Consider the following 22,171-nt stretch of genomic DNA (forward strand, 5'->3'; position numbering starts at 1 on the left):
CATGAAATATCCTTCAATAAATACTGGCTATTTAGAATAGAAGAATGACTGTGAAATGTCCCACAGAAAAGTTTTAGACAACAGGAATATTGTGTGAAATAAATTAAATTTCGGTTATTTCAAGAGTTTTTGGGCTAGGCGTCTACTGCTCAGGAAATTGATTAATTTTTATTTTTATTATTGAAAAGTTGATAGAAAAAAAAGCTCCCCTTAATCTGTAAATAACACAAACAGTACTGTTAAAATATCATATATGGACTAATTTAAGTTGTTGTGAAGCGTTATTTTTTAAGGAAATTGTGTTGAGAGGGGGTGATACCAGTAGAGCAGGACACGCATACCCTTTTCACGAACACCTGGTGTCATTACTGATTTTCAGAGATCCAGTCATTTAATTATCCTCACTATTATGCCTTTTACACCCAATGCAACCGAGACTGGGGATTCTCTGGTGTTGACGTTTTCACATTTGAAGAAGGCAAAAATGCCACATGTTAAGACTGACCTTTGTTGTATGACCAGTTGTTTTCACATACCGATACCTTGAAACTGAATATATCAATTGAAACTTTTATTTATGGATTGAGGACAACAGAAAATTATTCATATCCTAATACTAACAAAGTAAAACATTACTAGAGATTGATATTTAGCATGTCAAGGAATAGGGTTTTGATCATGATTTCGAAAAGTATGTTTTTAAAAAAAGTATTTAGTAAATTAAAATTAACACTGATAGATGATTAGGGGATGGGACAATGGGGATCCACAGTGGAATTTGTATGTTTGCTTTTTGTTATTTCCTGAAATTGCTTTCTGGCATATTTTACCAACAAATCTGTAGAAGTAATTAAATTAGTCAAGCCATATCAAATGAAAATGATTTATTTTAGGGTCCAATTAAGTGCATATCTGTTTTTAACAATTGTTGTGCTTGCCTATTGGTACTATTCTTTTACAAAATGTATAAAATATGGCACGAACATACAGGCTATAGTAACCGTTGACCTCTTGTAAAATATGGCACGCATGCAACGTGCCAAAATGGTTTCAAATCATTATTTGCTAAGAAACAGGTTCCAGTTGGTCCCATCACTCTGACATCCTTGCATATATTGACAAGTGTTTGGGATTTTCAAATAAGAGATGGCGCTGCCAACGTACCAAAGCTGAGAACAATTATCAAAACCATCTGGGGACAATGACAGGCTATTTCAACCAGATCACAATGGAGACTTGGTCTCTTCAGATTTCACTCAACAGTCATACCTACTCAATAGCCCTTGTGGTCATCCCATCCCCTTGTTTGTCACATATTACTGCATGGAAGGGGTACAGGAAAGCTTTTGTATTCTGTGCAGGAATACCTATTGAACTTTTTCATACTAAGTCAACTGTTGGTTTGAAAATGTAGCTTGGAGTGCAACAATAAATGAAACAAAACACTTGTACATAAAGGTCATACACATTTAAAAAAACATTTAATACAATGATTAAATGTGACTTAATTTTTAATTTTTTAACGTTAGCTCATTTTACTTGTGGATTGACTATGACTCTGCCATCCTGACACACACATGTACACACACATGTACACACACGTACACGCAAAGCTTCCATAGAGACAACCATACAATTACTCCAATAACTTGGCAAGTCTATATGATCATAACTTTGATACACTTCCCTCTGCTGATTCAGGAAAACTGCCATAATGACAATAAAGTGGAATGAAATGGCTATCACATCTAAACTCCTGCCAGAAGTGTTGCAATAATCACAAACACTGCTGATTGCCTAGAAGTGATGACAGCCACACTCATTGTTTTATAGTAGGTCTTCAATTCATCTTAATCACATGGTCATGCTAAACACAATAATTCAGTGTTGATAAATACTTTTGTTTCATTTGATATGTATTATTTGCTCTGATCAAATAATCTTCAACATTCTAAATAAGCTTATGTAGTCATGTTAACTACACTTATTTAAGTAAAGTTGGAGATTCGTAATCCTCAGTTTAATAAGGCTGCTTCTATCAATGTAGTAGTAATATTAGAAGCAGTTGTAGATATGAAGGTCAACTTGGATGAAAAATACCTGTCCTGTTTGCACTTACCACTGTACACAATTAGAGTTATTTCCCCTTGTGAACCAGGTTCCTAGTTTTCACATTTCTATTACTAGCACTTTATCTTTTTAGTGTTCACTCATATTATGACTACAGACTGAGAAGCGTGTCATCAATATTGTAATGAATGTATTTAACTGGCAACAATCATGACTTAATGAAGCTTATAGTTAACATATTGCCCAATAACATGAATAATGAGTTCAAGTTGGTCTTTCAATTGATTGCAGTTGTTATGCAAATATATAATGAACAACTACATTTATTTTCATGGAAGTTAGTTAATAGCTGTAGGATATGAAGGTGGAAGACATATGGATGTTTTGTTATTTGAACTCATAGCTTGATCCAAATGTACTTCCAAATTCCTGATAGAAGTACCGATACCAGTGTATAAAACAAGCACATCTTAAAGAAATGTTCAAGCTTATATGAGTATTCTTTGTAACTAATGTATATTGGACTCATCACAGTGAAATGCTAGGAAAGGGAATTCTGTGCCTGCTGTCTTCAAAAAGCTCACAAGAGTACATACATGAAACTATGCACTCCAAGGCTGTTTTTCAATTCAACATGGAGAATGAATGAAAAAGATAAATAGGGTTTGATATTTTGCTTATAATATAGTAACACAAGTATCGAAACAACAAACAGGTATTCATCAACAGAGGAACACAAATGCCCGAACAAACTGCATACTGAATGTCAGTAATATCTCACCATGATGTGAGATTAAAGTACTCATGATATGATCACCCCAATACAGTGTTTGAAATTAAGCATCAAGGGGTCCTTGTCATGGCCTTAACGTCAGAAGGTAAGGATTTTCTGGGTCCCTAGATTCAAATACCATATAGGAGCCAACCTTGTGTACCCTCCCTTAATTTCGAACACCCCAATATGTCAGGATATACTGCCTCTCTATGACTGATAACTGCATATAGTGATACGTTACATAAATTACATGTTAATTCAGTTTCCATTCTCAGCAGAAAATTAAAGGGCAGCAATTATACAATAAATTTCAACTTTTCTGAATATACTGAAGGAATTGATTTTTTCAGAGTTTGTACTACTTAAAAAAGAATTAAGGCTCGAATTTCATTGCGTTGACTTTTTAATCTCTTTAACAGTGGAAAAGATCTGATGCACAGCATGCAGTAATTGCAATTAATTTCACACACAGTTGGGGGAATACTTGAAATATCAAGAAGACGAATGTAAACACTTAAAGCTGAACAGGTAATGTACAGCAGTATATGTTTAATCTCTCCTACAGAGTAAAATGAGGTAACATAACATACAAATATACACTTGGGAAAACACCATCAGACCTATACAGTAATATACACACACCCTTACACCATCATACCATCCATAGAGTGATCTTTGTATGTACATCTACCATGATGATATTCAGAGTAAGGGCAAGTGTCATGAAAGCCCCGGAATGTGAATAAAGCTGCTGAACAGTCCCAGAACAAGATAAGGTAATATACACACACCTATACAGATGCCATGGGAGGTAACTCCTGCACAGGTAAAAGGTGGCTTGTTTTTTGGATATGGTGTCACATTCTGCTTCAGAGGATGAGCTCCTGTTCCCATGACAACCATGGTCCATTCTTTTAATTCCGCTGAAAAATATAAACAGTTAATTCAATAAATTGATTGCCATCAAATAGCAATATGAATAGCAAAGACAGTGCTCTCTTTCTTAATGTTCTCAATATATCAATCTGTTCACATCTTTCAACATGTTCAAAGTGTCTTCAGTGAGTATTGTCATCAAAATTTCAAAACTTGAATTTGTCTTAAATTGAAAAAAACCATCTTACTCATCAATTCAAGTTTTAATTAACATCTGATTGTTGAAAATGAGTTTATCATGTCATCAGATATTGAATGACAAATTTGCTCTTAGCACCAGTAATACAAGGAAAAAATGAAGACAATGCATATACTTCGTAAAGAGCTACACAAAAACAATCAAGAAATAAAATAGTGAACTTCAAAATCTTAACCAATGCATGACAATACCAGCCATGAACTAATTACCAGTCGTTTGGTAAGCAGTCTCACATAAGCTGGCTATCCCCATCAGCCATTGCACTTACCTTCTTGCCACAGAGATTTTTACAGATATATTTATCAATTTGGAACATTATTTCGTGGTTTTGGTAGATTGTAAGTAGGGGTGTGTCAACACGCAGTGTTATCAGGAAGGGGATGTTGCATGCAGAAAGGGGAAACAAATGAATGGGGAAAATGCATGTTAAATATTGCAAAATAATTTTTTTAAATCAAATGAAAGAAATATAATTATCAATATTTTATTTGTATTACAGAAAAGATTTTTTGGCAAATACAGCTTTCAAAACAATCATTTTTGAATCACAAACCACTGTGCTTGTGAAAAAAAAAGTTTCAAAAAGGATTCTTTTTAAATGTGCCAAATACTTTTAATTTCAGAGAGAGAAAAATAAACAGAATGAAATACAGCAAAAGCACATATAAATCAAATAGAATTTTTCATAGCAAACAACAAATTTACAAAAAATGGTCTTAAAGTAACATGAGTTGAAAAGTGAAAAAAGTCCCTTGCTGCATGAAACTGCAGTGTTACAATATGAGAAAGGCATCTACCATAGGATATAAGCAAAAGCTGTGCGGCTCTGTGAGACTGCAATAACATCGACAAAGAAACGGTTAATCGGTTAGGTGGCCTTTGTCATGCACTGGCCAAACATGCAATTCCAAATTGGCCAGGTTGTTCCCAAGAGTCTAACTCATTTTTTAAAGAATGATCTTTAAATCTGTTGATTGATAATTTATTTACATCCTGGCAAGTTGAAATGTTTCCCCCAGTTGGCTATAAATATGACTGTTCCCACACTTGACATATGCTGTTTTATGTATGAAGTACATCTGCAATGTGAATATTGAGGTGACTGTTCATTTTCTTCTACATGTACCATACAGAATATCAATACCCAAATAATATAATATAATAGATTTTTTCCCTAAAATTTACAATTTTGTTTGTATTGATTTTTATGTAAGATTTTTTTTCATTTTGACAGCGATGTAGAGATATTTAACATATATGAAATAGTTCAAAACATACAAGATTTAGTGAATGATGAAAAATGAATACCATACTGTATGTGATAAAAATACGAATGAAATACACTAAATATTCCAAAAACGTATGAAATAAGATGGCAATTTACAAACATGGAAATGATTTATGAAGTTCTTTACTCAACATATTACTTACAAACTATATGTTTCTATCTATGTGACAGTTGAGTACAAGTATATATGTGCTATTGGTGCATGCCACCATGTATCAATGAAAACCTCAGTCTGCTACTCCAATGCGACACATCAACACACATGCAACCAACAACACTCAGCAAGGACATACAACTTATAAGCTGCCATATGTTCTCAGTTATAGACCAGTCAATTATCACTGGATGGGCCAGTGCTGGATCAATTTTTGCAAAATTTGACATTGAACTTCTTGTCCGAACTGCTTTAGCATCATAGGCAGTGGTATTAGGAAAACATAATTTGTTGGGCCTCTGAATGTTTGCTGTATATTTGGAGCGGGTCTCCCATCCAATAATTATATTTGACTGGTTGAAAAAAATATATGTAGTGTATTTTTTCATCTTTTTATGTAAGGCCTTGAATCATGTCCAGAATATTCGTGTAATTTGCTAAATTTCTCAAATATGTTCAAAATATTATTGAACTTTTATGATGATATTCTTTTGTGCTTGGACTGATGAGTTATGTGCCATACTTTACAAAGATTCCTAATCAACCTGATTTTACAACAGATGATATCATCTAGAATGAAAGTGGGGGTCATTTGTGGCTTGTTTGTATTTTTCTGCTTGGGGGGTTCTGTAAGTGCATAACACCATCTCAAATTTGCCAACTGTTACAAGTCAAAAGTGTATAGACAGCTTATCAATAATCAACGTTCTGTCTTTCACAATGAATATTCAAGATCAGACATAAAGACAAATTCCTAATAAGATGTATTTTATTCACGTTAATTTTTTTCTTTTTTAGATTGTTGTTTATCTACGATTTCTTCATAATGTCATACTTACCAATGGTCGCCATCAGCATATTTGTTTACAATGTATTTGATATTCATATTTTTCTATCAAATCTCATGACTGTGCCATTGATAAATATCTACCAGTTACAAACATCAGATTATTTGTTAAAAAAGGAGCATCCACCAATGTAAAATATGAATTAGTGGCAAGACAGTTTTATGTTTCATATCTTACAAAAGAGTACATATTGTCAGTTTAGCTATGGTATAACATTAATGGTGTTTTTTGTCCTAGTTTGAAGTGTTTTGTGATTCAATTTTTGATAGTCCCTTATGGCGTATAATTAACCAAAAACACAATGTTATCATTTTCCAAGTTGATATGACCATGTCGGTGTATGTAATGCAAAATATGCTTAGGTGACTAGAAGCAATACAATATATCAATACTGTAGAGTCATCAAACATACATAAACTGTTTCATCAGCAGTTGTTATCTGATCAAAAATGAAAACTGTATGACAAACAAAGGCAAGCATATGTGGTTTGTTAAGATGGGGACAGTTTCAGAAATGTACTTTCATGACAATGCATCCAGAACTGAATGACCACATTAGTTGGACACAGAATAATGCAGCGATGAACAGCTAGAACAGTCCACTACCATCATTAACTAGAGATGAAAATACCTTCTTTAACCACAACTGAGATAAGAAACTATTCACTTGAATTGAGACCAGTTAAAGTCAGAATAAGGTAGAGATCTTTCATGTTTGTAATATTGGAGAAGTAATGAATATCAGAATGGAAATTACTGACCTTAGAGAGATTGGTCAAATCTTTTAACATATATAATTCAATAGATGAATACAGTTAATGCTGAACATTGGGTAACAGTAAGTAAGTGGAGTTGATGGAGATTATAGTTTATGAGCATGCTGATGACATCTGAAGTACGGGACGAGAACATCATGCAAAGTGAAGCCTTTTCAATGATCACAACAAAGGAAGGAAGAACATGCTGGATGTGGAGCCTGAATCAGACAGCCAATCAAACTGCAACATCAATGGAATCATCCAATCACAGGACAGTGAATACTGGCAAAAACTAAATTAAAATTCAAATCATCCAGTGGATGTGTAGCAACCATTTGACTCAGCCAATGAAACAAGGGCAAGTGTTAGCAACATCCAATGAAAACACAGCAAAACCAAGGACATCTACCACAACCACAGAGGTAATTGAGAGGTACACAACACTAAGTCTTGCCTGCCGTCAGGTTGGGGCGAACCATCCTGATGTACTGCAGAGCGGACATGTTGGACTTTTTGGCAAGAGTTTCGTACACACATGTGTGTGGCTGATGACGGAAGTTTGATTTGCCAGTTACATAGGTAGTAGTTTTTGAAGGGTGGGGATACACATTGTATGCCCATTTGGAATCAAAGTGTTTGTTCCCTTTCTTACGCGTAGTGGTGATTCTCGGTTTTGAAGTTGAGGGTCGATGGTATTTATGTCTATAAGGAGACTGGGTTGACCACATGTGGGTATTGCGGTTAATGGCAGGCGCCTGAGTGGATGTGATGGCTTTGCCTTTACGATTAGGCGGATGCTGCTTTTTCCATGGATGACTATCAGTCCCGTATAATACTAGTACCCAGTCCCTCAATCTAACAGCTCGAACTGCAAACAAACAGAAAGGGACAATACTATCATCACAGATGACACGGTTAGAGGTTAGCAGAAACAAACATCACACCACATCACCCAATATGCAAGGCCAAGGTCAACAAAGAAGATAACTCCTGCTTTACAAGTTCTGCATATCAACATTTGGAATTATTAATATTCAGAGGGTTATGTTGTTTGCATTTGAATATCTTTATCACAAGTTTTGAATGATTGTCTGCACACAATACATCATCTTCATTTACATATACAATTCATTATTTGGATCTCAGCAATATTTTCAAATCAGTTTTCGACTATCATAGCTTATATCCTTAATCAACACAAAGTAAAGTCAATATATGGGCTAGATATATCAGCAACATTTCTGAACCATCATAACAGATAAAGCATAAGTTGACCTTGGTTGCCCGAAGAGGAAAACACTTGACATGCAGGCATTTTGTCATACTGTCAATAACTCTTCTGTAAATTCTAACTAGGCTGAAATCATAAAATTCATTTTAACAATGTCAATGTTAAATGTCAACAAGTTGACTACAAATTATTTCAAAAATGTTTTCCTCTGTACATGTGAGTAAGGTTAATGTGTTAGTCTTTATATACATAAAAAAGAAATGTGAATTAAGAACTTGATTCTTTCACTTTTCTCACAATTGTCAGTCTAAATCCACTGTGATAACCTGTACAGCGTTTGAGGCTACCATGCTTTTTGAAAGGCTTTATTCAAATCCGAGTACACTGATATCTAAATAAACTGCATGCTTATCTTGTGAGAGCAAAATATACCTACATGCAAAGCTACATAGTTGCTACAGTCAGAGTGTATCTGAGCATGCACTAACTTTCTTACTATGAATCTAGGCCATATTCTTTGTGCAATTGTGATCATACGTTCTTCTGCAGTGAAATACATTGTGCTATCATGACACAAGACTGGTGTCAAATAAGTGAAAGATTCTTGCAAAAAGTCAAAATGATGACAAAACAATAAGTGACAGTTTTTGAAATTGCCATGACTTTGAACCACAAGTGAAGATATGAAATGGTTTTGAAAATGCCTTGTGAGAATGAATGGCATGTGAAAAATAGATGTGAATATTAAAGCGCATCAGCATTCCTACTCAAGAGAAAATGAAAAGCTTAAATGTGGCTTCTTCCAGGATGGTGGTGAAATATGCAGCACAAGTTAATTATGTACCTTATTATTATTCCAATTCTTCCGTTCAAAGAAATCTTGATAAAACTATAGAATATTTTTCATTTTCCAACTTTGCAGTTATAACATATGCTTATGGGAAAGTTTCTGATATTTGAAGATTTATGAACTATTTCAAGGATAAAATCATGTTGATTCATTACACAGAATTCAATGGGATTACCATATTTAACAGCATATCTGAAAGGACTATATGTATTCCTTTACAGTGTTATCACTATCTCCTGCCATGGGGCAGATTAGAATTTTGTTTGTTCACATAGTAGTGAATACATTGTATAAACTATAAAAATAGAGTCCTATTAAGCCTTAAGAAGAAAAAGCAACTTGGGCCACTTTATGTTATCAGAAAAAATGACTAAATGTGAAATTTTTACACACAAAAGACCCCTTCTCTGGAAAAATTAACTCAGTCTTGATAAGTATCTCTCAGATAAGGTAACTTTAGTAGTTTCTGAGAAAACTTCTCCCACCGCAGACACTATGCACCAAGTAAAATAACATGCATCAAGGGCCATAACGCTGTTAAAAAATAAATGACAGGTCTTGACAAGTAGATAAGTATGCTAACTTTAATTCATGCAACTTCGGTAGTTTCTGAGAAAACTTGTCCCTGTTTCACGTAGTATACGGTAGGTTGAAAAGAACAGAGCAAGAGCCATAACTCTGCGAAAAAATGAATTTATGACACACATTTTTTAACTCATTGGAGATCATGACCAGTAACATCAGTGTGTAAAATTTCATTTCTCTTACTTAATTAGTTTTTGAGAAGCGGACGGACAGACGAACTCTGTTGCTATATTCCCATAATAATGACATAGATTCAGTGACCTTTTTAGTAACATACTGTAATTTTAATAATTTGCATTTTGGCCCCAGAAATAAAATAATAATGTTGCAATGTGAGTATCTTGTAACTTTGGCAATAAAGTTTCAATTTCTCTCAAGAAGCATGAATAGGTATACATTAGCTGAAGGATAGCAAATAAGAATGTCATGCATTATTTGGCACTGGCCTCTGTGAGTATAGGTTACTCAAACAACTAAATTGCAAAAGATTAATAGCTTTTCATGAGTATAAAAGCAAACGACAACTCTGAGATGAGTTTAATAATGAAATGAATACAGTTTGCTTCTCATCATCATCTTCAACAATGATATGTCTACTAAGGCCTGCACAATCTATCATCTAACTTTGCTGGAAAGAGAATCTTGCATTAATCATACAAGAGCTTTCAGTTTGGCCAAATAGTCATCGTAAAGCTGATATTACTTATTAAAAAAAATAGAAACTTGAAAAAGATCACCTGTCATTTGGATAAATTGTTAGTGTGTGACAGACGAGTATGTGCAGTGCATGCAGATAGAGCAGAAGTATCACATTCTTTGTGGAAACAATGCCCTATCTCTTTACAAAATTCAAATGACACAGATCTAAAGGCCTGAGAAAGACTGTTGAACAGCCTTCTTGGAGACAATACCAAAGACACTCTGAAGACAGTGTAAGTAAATGAATAACCCCTTACATAACTCGCAGAGTAACCCTGCAGTAAGCTCTAACACTCAGACACCGAAAGGAAACAGCTGCTGACTACAGCGAAACCTAAGCTAATTGGTGATACAATTCCGCTATAGTCAGACCAGGTACACATGCATTTTATCAGACACCTAACCGCCATGTTTGTTTGATACTACCAATATGGCCGCACACAACAGCATTACTATTGAATAAAAGGGTCTTAAAGCTCAAAATAAGCAGAAGAAATGACTGCTTGCATTTACATGGTGTAATATGATTAAACCTTAAAATTGATATTTCAACTAAAATAGGATGGTTAGTTTTGCGGTTGTTGATTGCCTGTAAACAGGATAAGCTATCAGAAAAATCCATAAACATTGAAAAATGGACTTTAAAAATTGAAAGGGTACAAGAAAAGATTCCTAACTTTGGTAATCCAAATATTACATTCACTTGCTAAAGCATTTTATTCAAACCGTTGTGTAGAGGGCAAACACCTCAAACGCCCTGTTATTGAAGTGCAGCAGCAAAAAATAGCTTCTGAAAGACTTAGAAACTGTAAAACTACAGAGGAAGGAGCTCGTGCACATCCCTTAACAAAATGGAGGAAGCTGTCCTGTGTACTGCATTTTTGCCTAGCACCATATAATGAATCTCATATTGAGTACAAGTAAGTATGGTCTTATGATTGTTTCATCTATATTCCAGCCTTATCACAATGGGGGATCCAAAATATGGCTTCATGCATTGTACCCATGTGGGGAATCAATCATGGGATGATATGATCAGCTACAGCCTTCCTAGTCTCTCTTACAGGACACGATGAAAGAATACTCCCCATGCCATTCTCACCCCTTCTCAGCTCAAGCAGCCTGAACTCTTCTCATTTCCATCTCTAGACTTGTACAAGGGACACAAAGTAACCATACATGGTTTGCCTGTTTGGGGTATGAGTGAGTTTTAGAAGAAATAGTGCCTTAACCTGCATTAGCAATATTGCAGATTTTTGTGGCATTTGGGTTTGAAAACACATCAAATCAAACAATTCACAGCTTAGCTGAACACATCTTCCCAAGGCAAGAATGTCCATGAGCCTATTTATCACAGTGTAGTTTCCACCATTGCCACACCAAGCCAAATGTCCTGCGCTAAGTATGATTGGACTATAGTTCTATCAGAGAATGTTTCATAAAATCAACATCCAGGTTGTGAAGACATGGCTGCTTCCATATAGTTTCTCGAATTTGTGCTGAAGTTCTTTCAACAATTAAGCGAAAACAGGTATTTTCTAAGTCTTTCCAAGTTATAAATCAATTAGCCCAAGTTAACAGTCATTAAACAAGACTTGTACACATTCGTATGAAAGTGATTTAACACTGCCTGTCTTTATTTATTTTCAATCTGGCCCTTGTCTGTCTGTCGGGGATGAAATTGCAAATGTTATCACTATCTGTTCAACTATGTTGTTGTCTTCAGTAGTCGCCATCTGTGTGAAGCCATACGAGCTAAGAGAAACAACAATCTGATTGGATATCCCGTTTTCATTACAAGGGCCACAACTCGTCATCTACGCAAGGTGGTGCCTGATTGAGCAAAGAAAAGTGGGCTTGATGTGGAAAGGGTAGAAACTAGGCTTTGATATAGACTAGTGGACATGCTTGCCTCGGGAAGATGAGCTAAACATTCCAAGTGACCATTCTTCCAAGTCAAATCAACTTAACACACATGGGGCAGACGGGGCATTGATCATAGGGAATTAGGGAGTTATCTTGGCATTCCCTTCCAATTTTCTGCCCCTGTCAACAGTGTCATTACAGATACCCAAATTTGAATTTACAAAATTATAACTAACGGTTAATATTTGCAAGGGTTACTTGTATTTCAATAACAACTGGACAAATAAAAAGAAAACAGCTTATATAGTTAGTTTTACGTATTTGCATTTAATCCAATGTTAAAGTACTTTGGAAATTGTGAAGATTAGGACTTTCAAATAATTCCCAATTTGCACAAAATAATGTGATCCACAGTTTGTCTGACACAGGCACACAGTTATCTACGACTGACTGCTGCCTTTGTACAGAACATTGTTCTAATACCATACAGCAACTTTTCTGTATTGTTTAACTTGTACTTACATCAATGAACACATGGTCATTCACAATTTAATACCATCTATCTGTGAAACTTCACATTGTCTTTAGAAATGGAGTTAACACTAATATTAACATGTACCTCAATAAGACGTACATGTGACATCCTTTGTCATCAAGCAAAATATGGTACCTGATACTAAATATTTCGGCATAAATGACCACATTGTCAATATTGCGTTGATCAGAATACTACAAACATATTAATCAGACCTCACACGTGGATCTCTATGTTTCCGATTTCAGTATTGCAAATAAAAAGTTGATTTTGGTTTACTAGACTACTTAGTAGGTAATCCCTTTTCAATTCACATTTTATTTGCGTCAGATGGAGCCAAGATACAAGTCATAACGAGAAGAATATTTTACAACTGCTTCAATCACTATTTCTCTTAACTGAACCTTGTACTTGCCAGTGAATATTTACATGGATACCAGAAACAATGTGATGAACACCAGTGACAGATCTTTTGTTTCCAAAGGACCGAAAATTCACATGGCTTATTCCTATGACCAAAGTGAACCAACTGAACTTTATCAATAGAACAATATTGAAACAGAAACAGCAACTCTATCAACAAAACAAAACTGCTTTCCATATAAATTCCAACCATTCCAAATTCTAAATTGTCATATAAGTTGGATCTTATGTAATAGTGATCCATCATCAGATATGACAACCCTCTCACCATTAGTTACCATTTGGTTTGAAAAATGAACATTACTAATGAACCTTTCAGTGAACGTTCAAAACTGTTAATTGCTGTCTCCTTTTTTGTCCTGTAGAAAAACCATTGTTATTTGAAAATTTACGATCCCAGATATCTATGGCAACATAACAGTCCCAAGAAGAGATACAAGATGGTTTAATGGTAGATGTGTTTGGTTCTGCTCAAAAGATGGTTGTGATGGTGGATGTGTTTGGTTCTGCTCATGCTGACATGCACCAGATTCATGAGAATTTGTCAAATGCTTTTTTTCTGCCATGCTAAGCCAATCAACTAAATCATTCTGCAATTATCTCTAATGCATTTTTATCTCTCAGAGTGTCAAGTACTTTGAATTGAAAACATATTTTGGACATATGATTCCACTTTCTCTGCTGATATAATTAAAAAACATCATTGGATTTCAATTTGTGAACTATGATTAAAATTTTACTTTAAGAAAATATCTGAGAAGAAAAAGAAATTACAATGTATGTACTTGACAAAATGGTCGTGTTTTCTACAAGATATTATTTAACAATCTTAAAAGTAAAACACAAACGATGAAATCAATAGTAATATAACTTTAAGTCAAACAATTACATATAGCAACATCAGTTAAAATATTTCTTAAATTACACAAATAAAGGCCATTTTAGCCATCAACACACTGGTTGAACATAGTTATCTCCCTTTACATAGCCAGTGAGCAAAGCACGGTGGTTACCTCACATCTGACCACAGATCATGCAAAATGTATCACAAACCAACATGACTTGACTATATCAAATAAGCTTACAATGCCAGTGGGATGACAGTTAATATCATTATCTACAGAAATATCATCAAAACCACAAAATTCATTACTCACACGAACTTGCACCATTTTCTATTTCGAGAGTCCATGTTCCATTTGCATATTCGCCCCAGTTGTGTGTTGTCATAAAAGCCCAGTTATTGAATCCTTCTCGAGAGCTGTCCCTTGTTCTCTTGGCAAGGAGGGTAGACCTTGTCCCTTGTGGGGAGGTCAGGAAGATCTGAAGCTCTCCTCGTCGGTTAGATGACATGGTGATGCGAGCTTGCACATGCTCCAGGAATTTCACATGGTTAACATTGCCCATGCAGCCATCTGTGTCCATTGGCACCATAATTCTGCCATTCATTGGAACTTGTCTGTTGAGAAATGAGCATAAGGTGTATTTAAATGTTTAAACTTGACATACCAAACATGAATAGTGCACATCTTTGATGATCTTTTGATATCAGAAACCGACTTATCCTTAGCTTTGGTCCTAAAGAAGATTTATGAATGAGTCAGTTTCTTTCTTTTTTTTTAAAAACTTTTGGTATGAAATATTAAACTGGTATTAGTCATGCCTTGTTATCTGACATTTCTATTCAAGGACAGTTTATGGATTCAACCTTTTTGTTAATTTCAAGAAGTTTTAGAGTCTCTTCACTCTAAGTCAGGATAAGATATATGGATGAACAACTTCTTTATTACAATTAGGAGCGACGTTTCGGTGAAGGTTCTAACACCGTTATCAAGCAAGTGATGATCTCTTCACTCTACTTATCTAACTATGTTTCACACATAAACCAAAGAGAAAAGGTCCAAAATACAACATTAAGAACATTCAGCTCAAATCTTCCTGAACTAAAGGAAAACTTCAGTCCTAAAAGTGACAAGGTCAAGTTTTTACCTTAAATTGATCTTGAGATACTATTAAAAAAAAAGTTTCAGCTGTCAACTGTTCAGTAAGACTTGAGAGAATCTCATACAGGGCTTTATCCTTCACTAAATATCTGGAAACCTGTTTGTAACTGTTGATCTGATTTCGCAGATCTGCTGAGCAGGGACGGTAGTCCAGTTGCGAGCACGCAGTACCATGGCGGCTGCATCCATCAGTCCAAATCCAAAAGAATGGCTCACTGAAACATGAAGTTCATCTCTGATAAGGAACTGTTTGCAGTTCATTTGATCTATCAAACTGAACAAAAAATGAAGAGAAAAAATATACAAAAATATGTTGTGACCTTGATCTGATTTTTTTCTGGATCATTCTATCAGATCTGATCCATGCAAGGGTAAAAAATTATGCATATATTAAAAGAGATAACTGCTGTTGCAACAGAATACATAAGGGATGAATGATAAGTTCTGAGCCTCACATAGAAGACATTACATTAAAAATTTTCAAATATAATCCCCTTCCACATGATGATGGAGGAATTTAATCCCTGTTTAGTAGAAGTCCTTCTCTTGGGTGGACGAAAAGTTCCCCGCAGCTGCTATGACATCGTTCATTCAAAATGGGTTCCGAACACCTGGAACTAGAGTTTTCTCCATGTTTGGGTATATATGGAATTCTGACAAAGCCAGATCAGGAGGATATGGTGACTGCTGAAGGATTTTAAAGCCACACTCTGGATTGTATCCATTGCAAAGACTGATTTGAGTACTTGTGCATTGTCCTCACGGAAGAGCACACCTTTTCTCGGCTTCCCATGTCTTAATTTTATCCCATTAAAGTCTAAAAAATGCAGAATATTTTGCTCTGGTTACTGTCTGGCCTTTTGGAAGATGATGACACCCTCAGTATCCCCAGAACAGAGGCCACACCCTTTCCTGCTGATTGGACAGTCTTTGCCTTCTTTGGTGGTGAAGATATCAAATGCTTCCACTGTTTTTTGATTGTTGTATGGACTCAGTCTGGACATGGTGGAACCAGTTTCATCTATAGTGTCAACTCACTGCAAGAACCTTTTTGGGTCAGCTTGAAACAGAGCTAAATTATCACTAGACATGCCGTGCCTGTGTGCATTTTTAATCAGATGTCAGAAGCTTTGGAACCTAACAAGGTGATGCTTTCCTCATTGCCAAGGTTTTGGTGATAATGAAATGTAGTCTCTAATGGGAAATGCCTACTGAACTAGCAATACGATGCCCTCTCATTTGCCGCTTGGTCATCACCATATTATGGATTCTCGGGATCATTTCTGGTGTTGCTGATGTCAAAGGCCTTCCAGGATAGGGATCGTCTTCAAGGCTCTTCCTTCCATGCTTAAACTCACCTCTTCACCATGGCATGGAAAGGAATTATTTGTGGATAAACCTATATGACATCATGTAATGTCCATAACAAAAGATTTCACCATTACTATTACTCGTTCTATGTGAGGCTCAGAACTTATCAATCAACCCTTGTATTTCATCACTGAATTTACATTATATTGCAGTAATACAGGGATAACTGGCTTACATACTTACTGCCTAATAAATAAATAAATAAAAATACATGTAAAGAATACCAAAATAAGAAAATAAATTATTTTCAGTTTGGCTGCCATGATGTCCTAGTGAGCATGTTTTAGAAACAGCAAATGCTGGGATTATCTATGCAGACTTCCTGGTACATAGACCTTGTGGTGTCTGAGAAGATGAACAACAAGACATTGGAGGGTAGACATCAAACAATGCACCACATTTAAAGATCACTTGAACTTTCTATTCAGGTATGCAAAAAGATTATGTCTGTTTCAAAGTATTGTTTCTGTCATCTCTAAAACTTGTGCAAAATGTGAAGTTATTGCATTTTTTGTGCTCAATTTGCAACATTGCCAGATACTGGGAAAAGGTGGATTAAACTCCACTCTCTTATCATGACTGACAACCAGTGTGTGAAATATAAGCCTTCTGTGTATGGCACTGACTTACCTTTTTTACCAATACCATTTACAACCCAGTCATTAGATATGAGGTGGTCAGGCTTGGCTGTCTCCACTACAAGGTGCTGCATGTCCCGCCATGTTAAATGAGGGCTGCAACAGAGTAGAACATTATCATACTTCTACCAATATTGTTATGTATTTGATTGTTGAGTGACTCCTATGAACAATCTTCTTTTGGCTACAGAGGTTTCAGTTATTACCACCACAGCAACTGACTATTGAATGACCTTTTTGAAGGATAAAACAATGAGCAAGATGATGATGAATAGACAATGTATAACTGTTGTTAATCCAGGCGGGGTATAACCCTTTCCAAGCTGAAGTCTACTACTCACTTTGCCTGTAGCGCCAGGGCAATGATTCCTGCAGCCAGGGGAGCACTGGCTGATGTCCCTGTGTGGTTCTCAGTGCAGCCATTACGTAAATCTGTGGTTACCTGAGGCAACAAAAGGCATTTCCTTATTAGTGATTGTCTATTGCAAGTGCATATCCTTCTCAGTGATTGTCTGTTGCAAGTGTGTTTCCTTATATGTGATTGTCTGTTGCAAGTACATATCCTTATTAGTGATTGTCTGTTGCAAGTGCATATCCTTACTAGTGATTGCCTGTTGCAAGTGCATATCCTTATTAGTGATTGCCTGTTGCAAGTTCATATCCTTATTAGTGATTGCCTGTTGCAAGTGCATATCCTTATTAGTGATTGTCTGTTACAAGTGCATATCCTTATTAGTGATTGCCTGTTGCAAGTGCATATCCTTATTAGTGATTGTCTGTTGCAAGTGCATATCCTTCTCAGTGATTGTCTGTTGCAAGTGCATATCCTTCTCAGTGATTGTCTATTGGAAGTACATTTGCTTCTAAGTGATTGTCTATTGCAAGTGCATATCCTTCTCAGTGATTGTCTGTTGCAAGTGCATATCCTTATTAGTGATTGTCTGTTGCAAGTTCATATCCTTATTAGTGATTGCCTGTTGCAAGTGCATATCCTTATTAGTGATTGTCTGTTACAAGTGCATATCCTTATTAGTGATTGCCTGTTGCAAGTGCATATCCTTATTAGTGATTGTCTGTTGCAAGTGCATATCCTTCTCAGTGATTGTCTGTTGCAAGTGCATATCCTTCTCAGTGATTGTCTATTGGAAGTACATTTGCTTCTAAGTGATTGTCTATTGCAAGTGCATATCCTTCTCAGTGATTGTCTGTTGCAAGTGCATATCCTTATTAGTGATTATCTGTTGCAAGTGCATTTTCTTATGAGTGATTGTTGCAAGTGCATATCCTTTTTTGTGATTGTCTGTTGCAAGTGCATATCCTTATTAGTGATTGTTTACTGCAAATGCATATTGTTATTAGTTATTAGTGATTGTCTATTGCGAGTGTGTTTCCTTACTGGTGATTGTCTATTGCAAGTGCATTTCTTAACTGGTGATTGTTCATTGCAAGTGCACACTGTTTAATCATTTCTAAACAAGAAACAATCTAAATGATCGTTTATGATTGGAAGTATATACAGTGAAGCTCTGTGAAAAAGGTCAGTACTATTAAAGAGAAATTGTCAGATTAATAAAATTTTTGAACTATAGATTAATTGTTTTAGAGAAATGTTCCTAGAGCGCCTTGTATACACAATTATTGAGATTCCCAAGAATCCAGAAGACAGAGTTTAACTACTTTATTGGCTCCAGAATATTTTCACTACAGGCAATAGGTCACTCACAGTTTATACCCCATCTCAAAACTCTTGACAAATCAATCAAATTTGCCAGCGGTGCCAACCCTTTAACACGACAGAATATGAAAAGTTTTACATTCTACATCAGTGTCTCTTAAGAGTTTCTCTGAAGATAATCATTAGGTTCATGGACATGGATCAATGCCAACTGATACTTTGGAAGAATCATGATGGTTAAGATCCAACATAACCAAAATATATATTCTCACAATTTGTTTCTCTCCACCAGAGCCACTGCTGTATGTGGTTGCAAGTGTTGATGAGCAGGCCTCGGAGTACCAAGGGATCTTCCCATTCTCTGTTGCACTGCTGATGGAAAGGGTGTAGATGCTGTTGGTGTAGCCATCACAGTTGCAGTTGTCGCCATCACGACCACCATTACCTGATGCCCAGACGAAGATAGAACCAAGACCTCCTCGACCCTGAAACATTGGCATTATGTATGAAATATTGGCAAAATATACACCAGCAATAGTGTATGATTTATCATTTACATCAGTAAAATATGATTGACATACAGTAAACTACATTTATAACGAACACGCTTACAGCGAAGTGACGGATTTAATGAACTGTTGTTTCTGGTCCCAGTCATTTGCGGTATGCTTTAGTTGAAACGCTTAGAACAAACTCTGGTTGTAACGAACAAAAGACATTGGTCCCTTTGAGTTCGTTATAACCGGAGTTTACTGTACATTGTTTGAACCCTGTGGGGATTCTGGGTTAGAATTGATCCCAGGCAATCTGCTGGATTAATTGATCAAGTTCAGTACTTGGTTGATAGCATATCCTGGTACCCTGATGGTGTTCACAATATCAATCACTGGATTGTCTGGTCTGCTCTACCACTAGACCATGGAGGCGGTCTGTGATTGCATGGTGATTTTTGAAATTTTCCAATTATATTCTACATTAAGTCTGATCATAATATACAGAAACGTAATGATTAATATGACAACTGTTATCAGTACCAGGTATGTGTGTTATGTATCTGTGTGCCATGCACCGCTAAACTGAGAAACTTTCAGAGCTGTGTGTATATACATGTTACAGTCAATGTGAAAAATGACTGAAAATTTCACTTAGGCAATTTACAAAAAGCCATTATATTTCAGTCATTATACAATATTTTCCGGTCAGTTTGATAAAAAGTTATTAAGAATTTCAAAAGGGCTTAAAAAGATCACAAAAGACTAATTATGCTGGGATTAGAAGTATACATTGCTTTTCATTTTCTTTTAATCACATCAATTTAAGTCATTAAGAGATTAAATAGAGCATAAAAATGTTTGGAATTTGTTATCACAACATAATAAATTGAAAAATACTTGTAAAATGATATAATATTTTGGCTTTTGTCATGTCACACAATGACTGTAATATATACATATTCATACTTTCTTCAGGTGCAGGAGTTATAGTTATAGTCCTGCACCATGACTGTGGAATACATTTGTATATTTATTTTATGGCAAAAAAACACAATCTAGAAAAGTATACAAAAGCAAGTCTAGCCAGCTCTATTCCACAATGAAATCAGCATAGGGAAATTGCTTTTCCTTTTAGTGTCAAGGATATTATGTAATATAAGATTTCATAGACTAAATGTTAGTCTAGAACCGTTACTTAAACTACAATCACCAACACGTCTCAAGTTCATTTACCCTTGCCAGTCAAGCTATCAAGATATATCTAGGAAATCTCATTTCTTTATTTCTCATATTGACATAATACATTCTATGCATGCATTTGCATGTGTTTGTCACAGGTGCCACCGGTGGTGCAGGATACGCTTACCTTTTCGCAAACACCTTGTACTGGCACTATTTGATAGTGATTCACAAACACATGCTCATGATATAGTCGGAATCATACAATCGACTCTGCATTTAGCGAGATTTCAATTGAAAATAGAAAGGGTTTTGTTGCTTTTATTCAATTAATGACTAACATGACTACCGGTAACCATTCCCTACAGATCTAATCTTTCTTGCAATGCAAATCATTGAAACTCATTTATTGATAATGACAACGTTCTGATTCCTCAATATTTTTAACCCCCCTTTGTAATCACCATTGTGGAACTTTTTCTACTGTTTTCATTTCCCTGAAAGCAAGTGTCATTCCATGTCAAAGTGACATGGACAAATACATTTCATTCTTTACATAATTAGTAAATGGCTCATGTAGTAATCATTGCCTAGTCCTTCAACAAAAGCATCTGACTCCCACAAATATAACCACAATCCCATTTGATTCATCTTTCCATACTAACTGTAATTTCAAATTATCACAATACTCTCAAAGCAAACAAAACAGAATATTTTATTCATAGCATACTTGACCAAATTCTACTCTGCAGCACACTATAGGCCACAAAGAATAAAATTACAAATGGCAACAAATCCATAAAGTGCAGTGTAGGAGAACAAGAACCACATGTAAACTATATCAAGCATTGTTTGAGAGAGTCTATCTCTGAACATGTCCTTAACTTCACTCAGAAACCTTTTAACCCTCTCTACACTAATGAAGGCCATATTCCCACTTTCTTCTCTTTCCTCTGGAATTTCAATATCGCCCATATGGCATAGGTTTGTTTTTTGTGAATTCAGGCAAAAATGACCCACAAATAACAATAACGAATCTGTGTGTGTGACTTCTCTACAGTATCATGGTAAAAAAAAACAGTATACATGTCCAATTATGTCTAAAAATATGTCGAAATGACAAATAAAATATGTCTAAAATTTGTGTTGATTGTCTAAAATAAGTATTTGGATGATATGAATATGACTAAATATGATTTATTAACAGGTACCTGTTCTACTCACTCACTCTAATCAATGGGGTTATAGTTATCAAAGTTTCTAAGTACCATTCTCAAAGAAACGAGTCAGGTCAGCTTGGATTCATGTCATGACCAAAGTAAATTGGCAATCCCTGTAAGTTTGACTCAGGTCATTAAACAACACTTAAGGCATCTGCTAACTCCAGTTTAATGATCTGGATGAATCTACCAATAAATTACTACCCTAGTGACAGAAACAATGTTTCCAGTTCACACAAACCACCACATGTAACATCTAGACATGCTCTGAAAATTGGCACCAGACTGTAAAAACTAGTCTCCATTTAGATGAGATTATATTGATCCCATGCCAAACTGATAACCAAAGACATTTGAACTGATGTAATCTTGTG

General features: G+C 35.5%; 1 protein-coding gene across 2 annotated transcripts in view; it reads right to left on the reverse strand.

Moving 5' to 3' along the window:
• Nucleotides 1-22,171, reverse strand: part of LOC124143748 (furin-1-like) — a 219,910-nt gene that overhangs the window by 13,981 nt on the left and 183,758 nt on the right. The window contains exons 8-14 of one of the 2 annotated variants that reach the window (XM_046512815.2): nt 19,177-19,389; nt 17,571-17,671; nt 17,222-17,325; nt 15,318-15,435; nt 14,375-14,676; nt 7,681-7,896; nt 3,637-3,768 (exon numbers count right to left, since the gene is read on the reverse strand). In XM_046512815.2, coding sequence (XP_046368771.1) covers nt 3,637-3,768; nt 7,681-7,896; nt 14,375-14,676; nt 15,318-15,435; nt 17,222-17,325; nt 17,571-17,671; nt 19,177-19,389 — 1,186 coding nt within the window. The remainder of the gene's footprint in view (nt 1-3,636; nt 3,769-7,680; nt 7,897-14,374; nt 14,677-15,317; nt 15,436-17,221; nt 17,326-17,570; nt 17,672-19,176; nt 19,390-22,171) is intronic. The other variant, XM_046512816.2, reaches the window with a different exon arrangement.

The sequence above is a fragment of the Haliotis rufescens genome, unplaced genomic scaffold (assembly GCF_023055435.1).
Source record: "Haliotis rufescens isolate VD_foot unplaced genomic scaffold, xgHalRufe1.0.p SCAF_1, whole genome shotgun sequence".
Taxonomy (NCBI): Eukaryota; Metazoa; Mollusca; class Gastropoda; order Lepetellida; family Haliotidae; genus Haliotis; species Haliotis rufescens.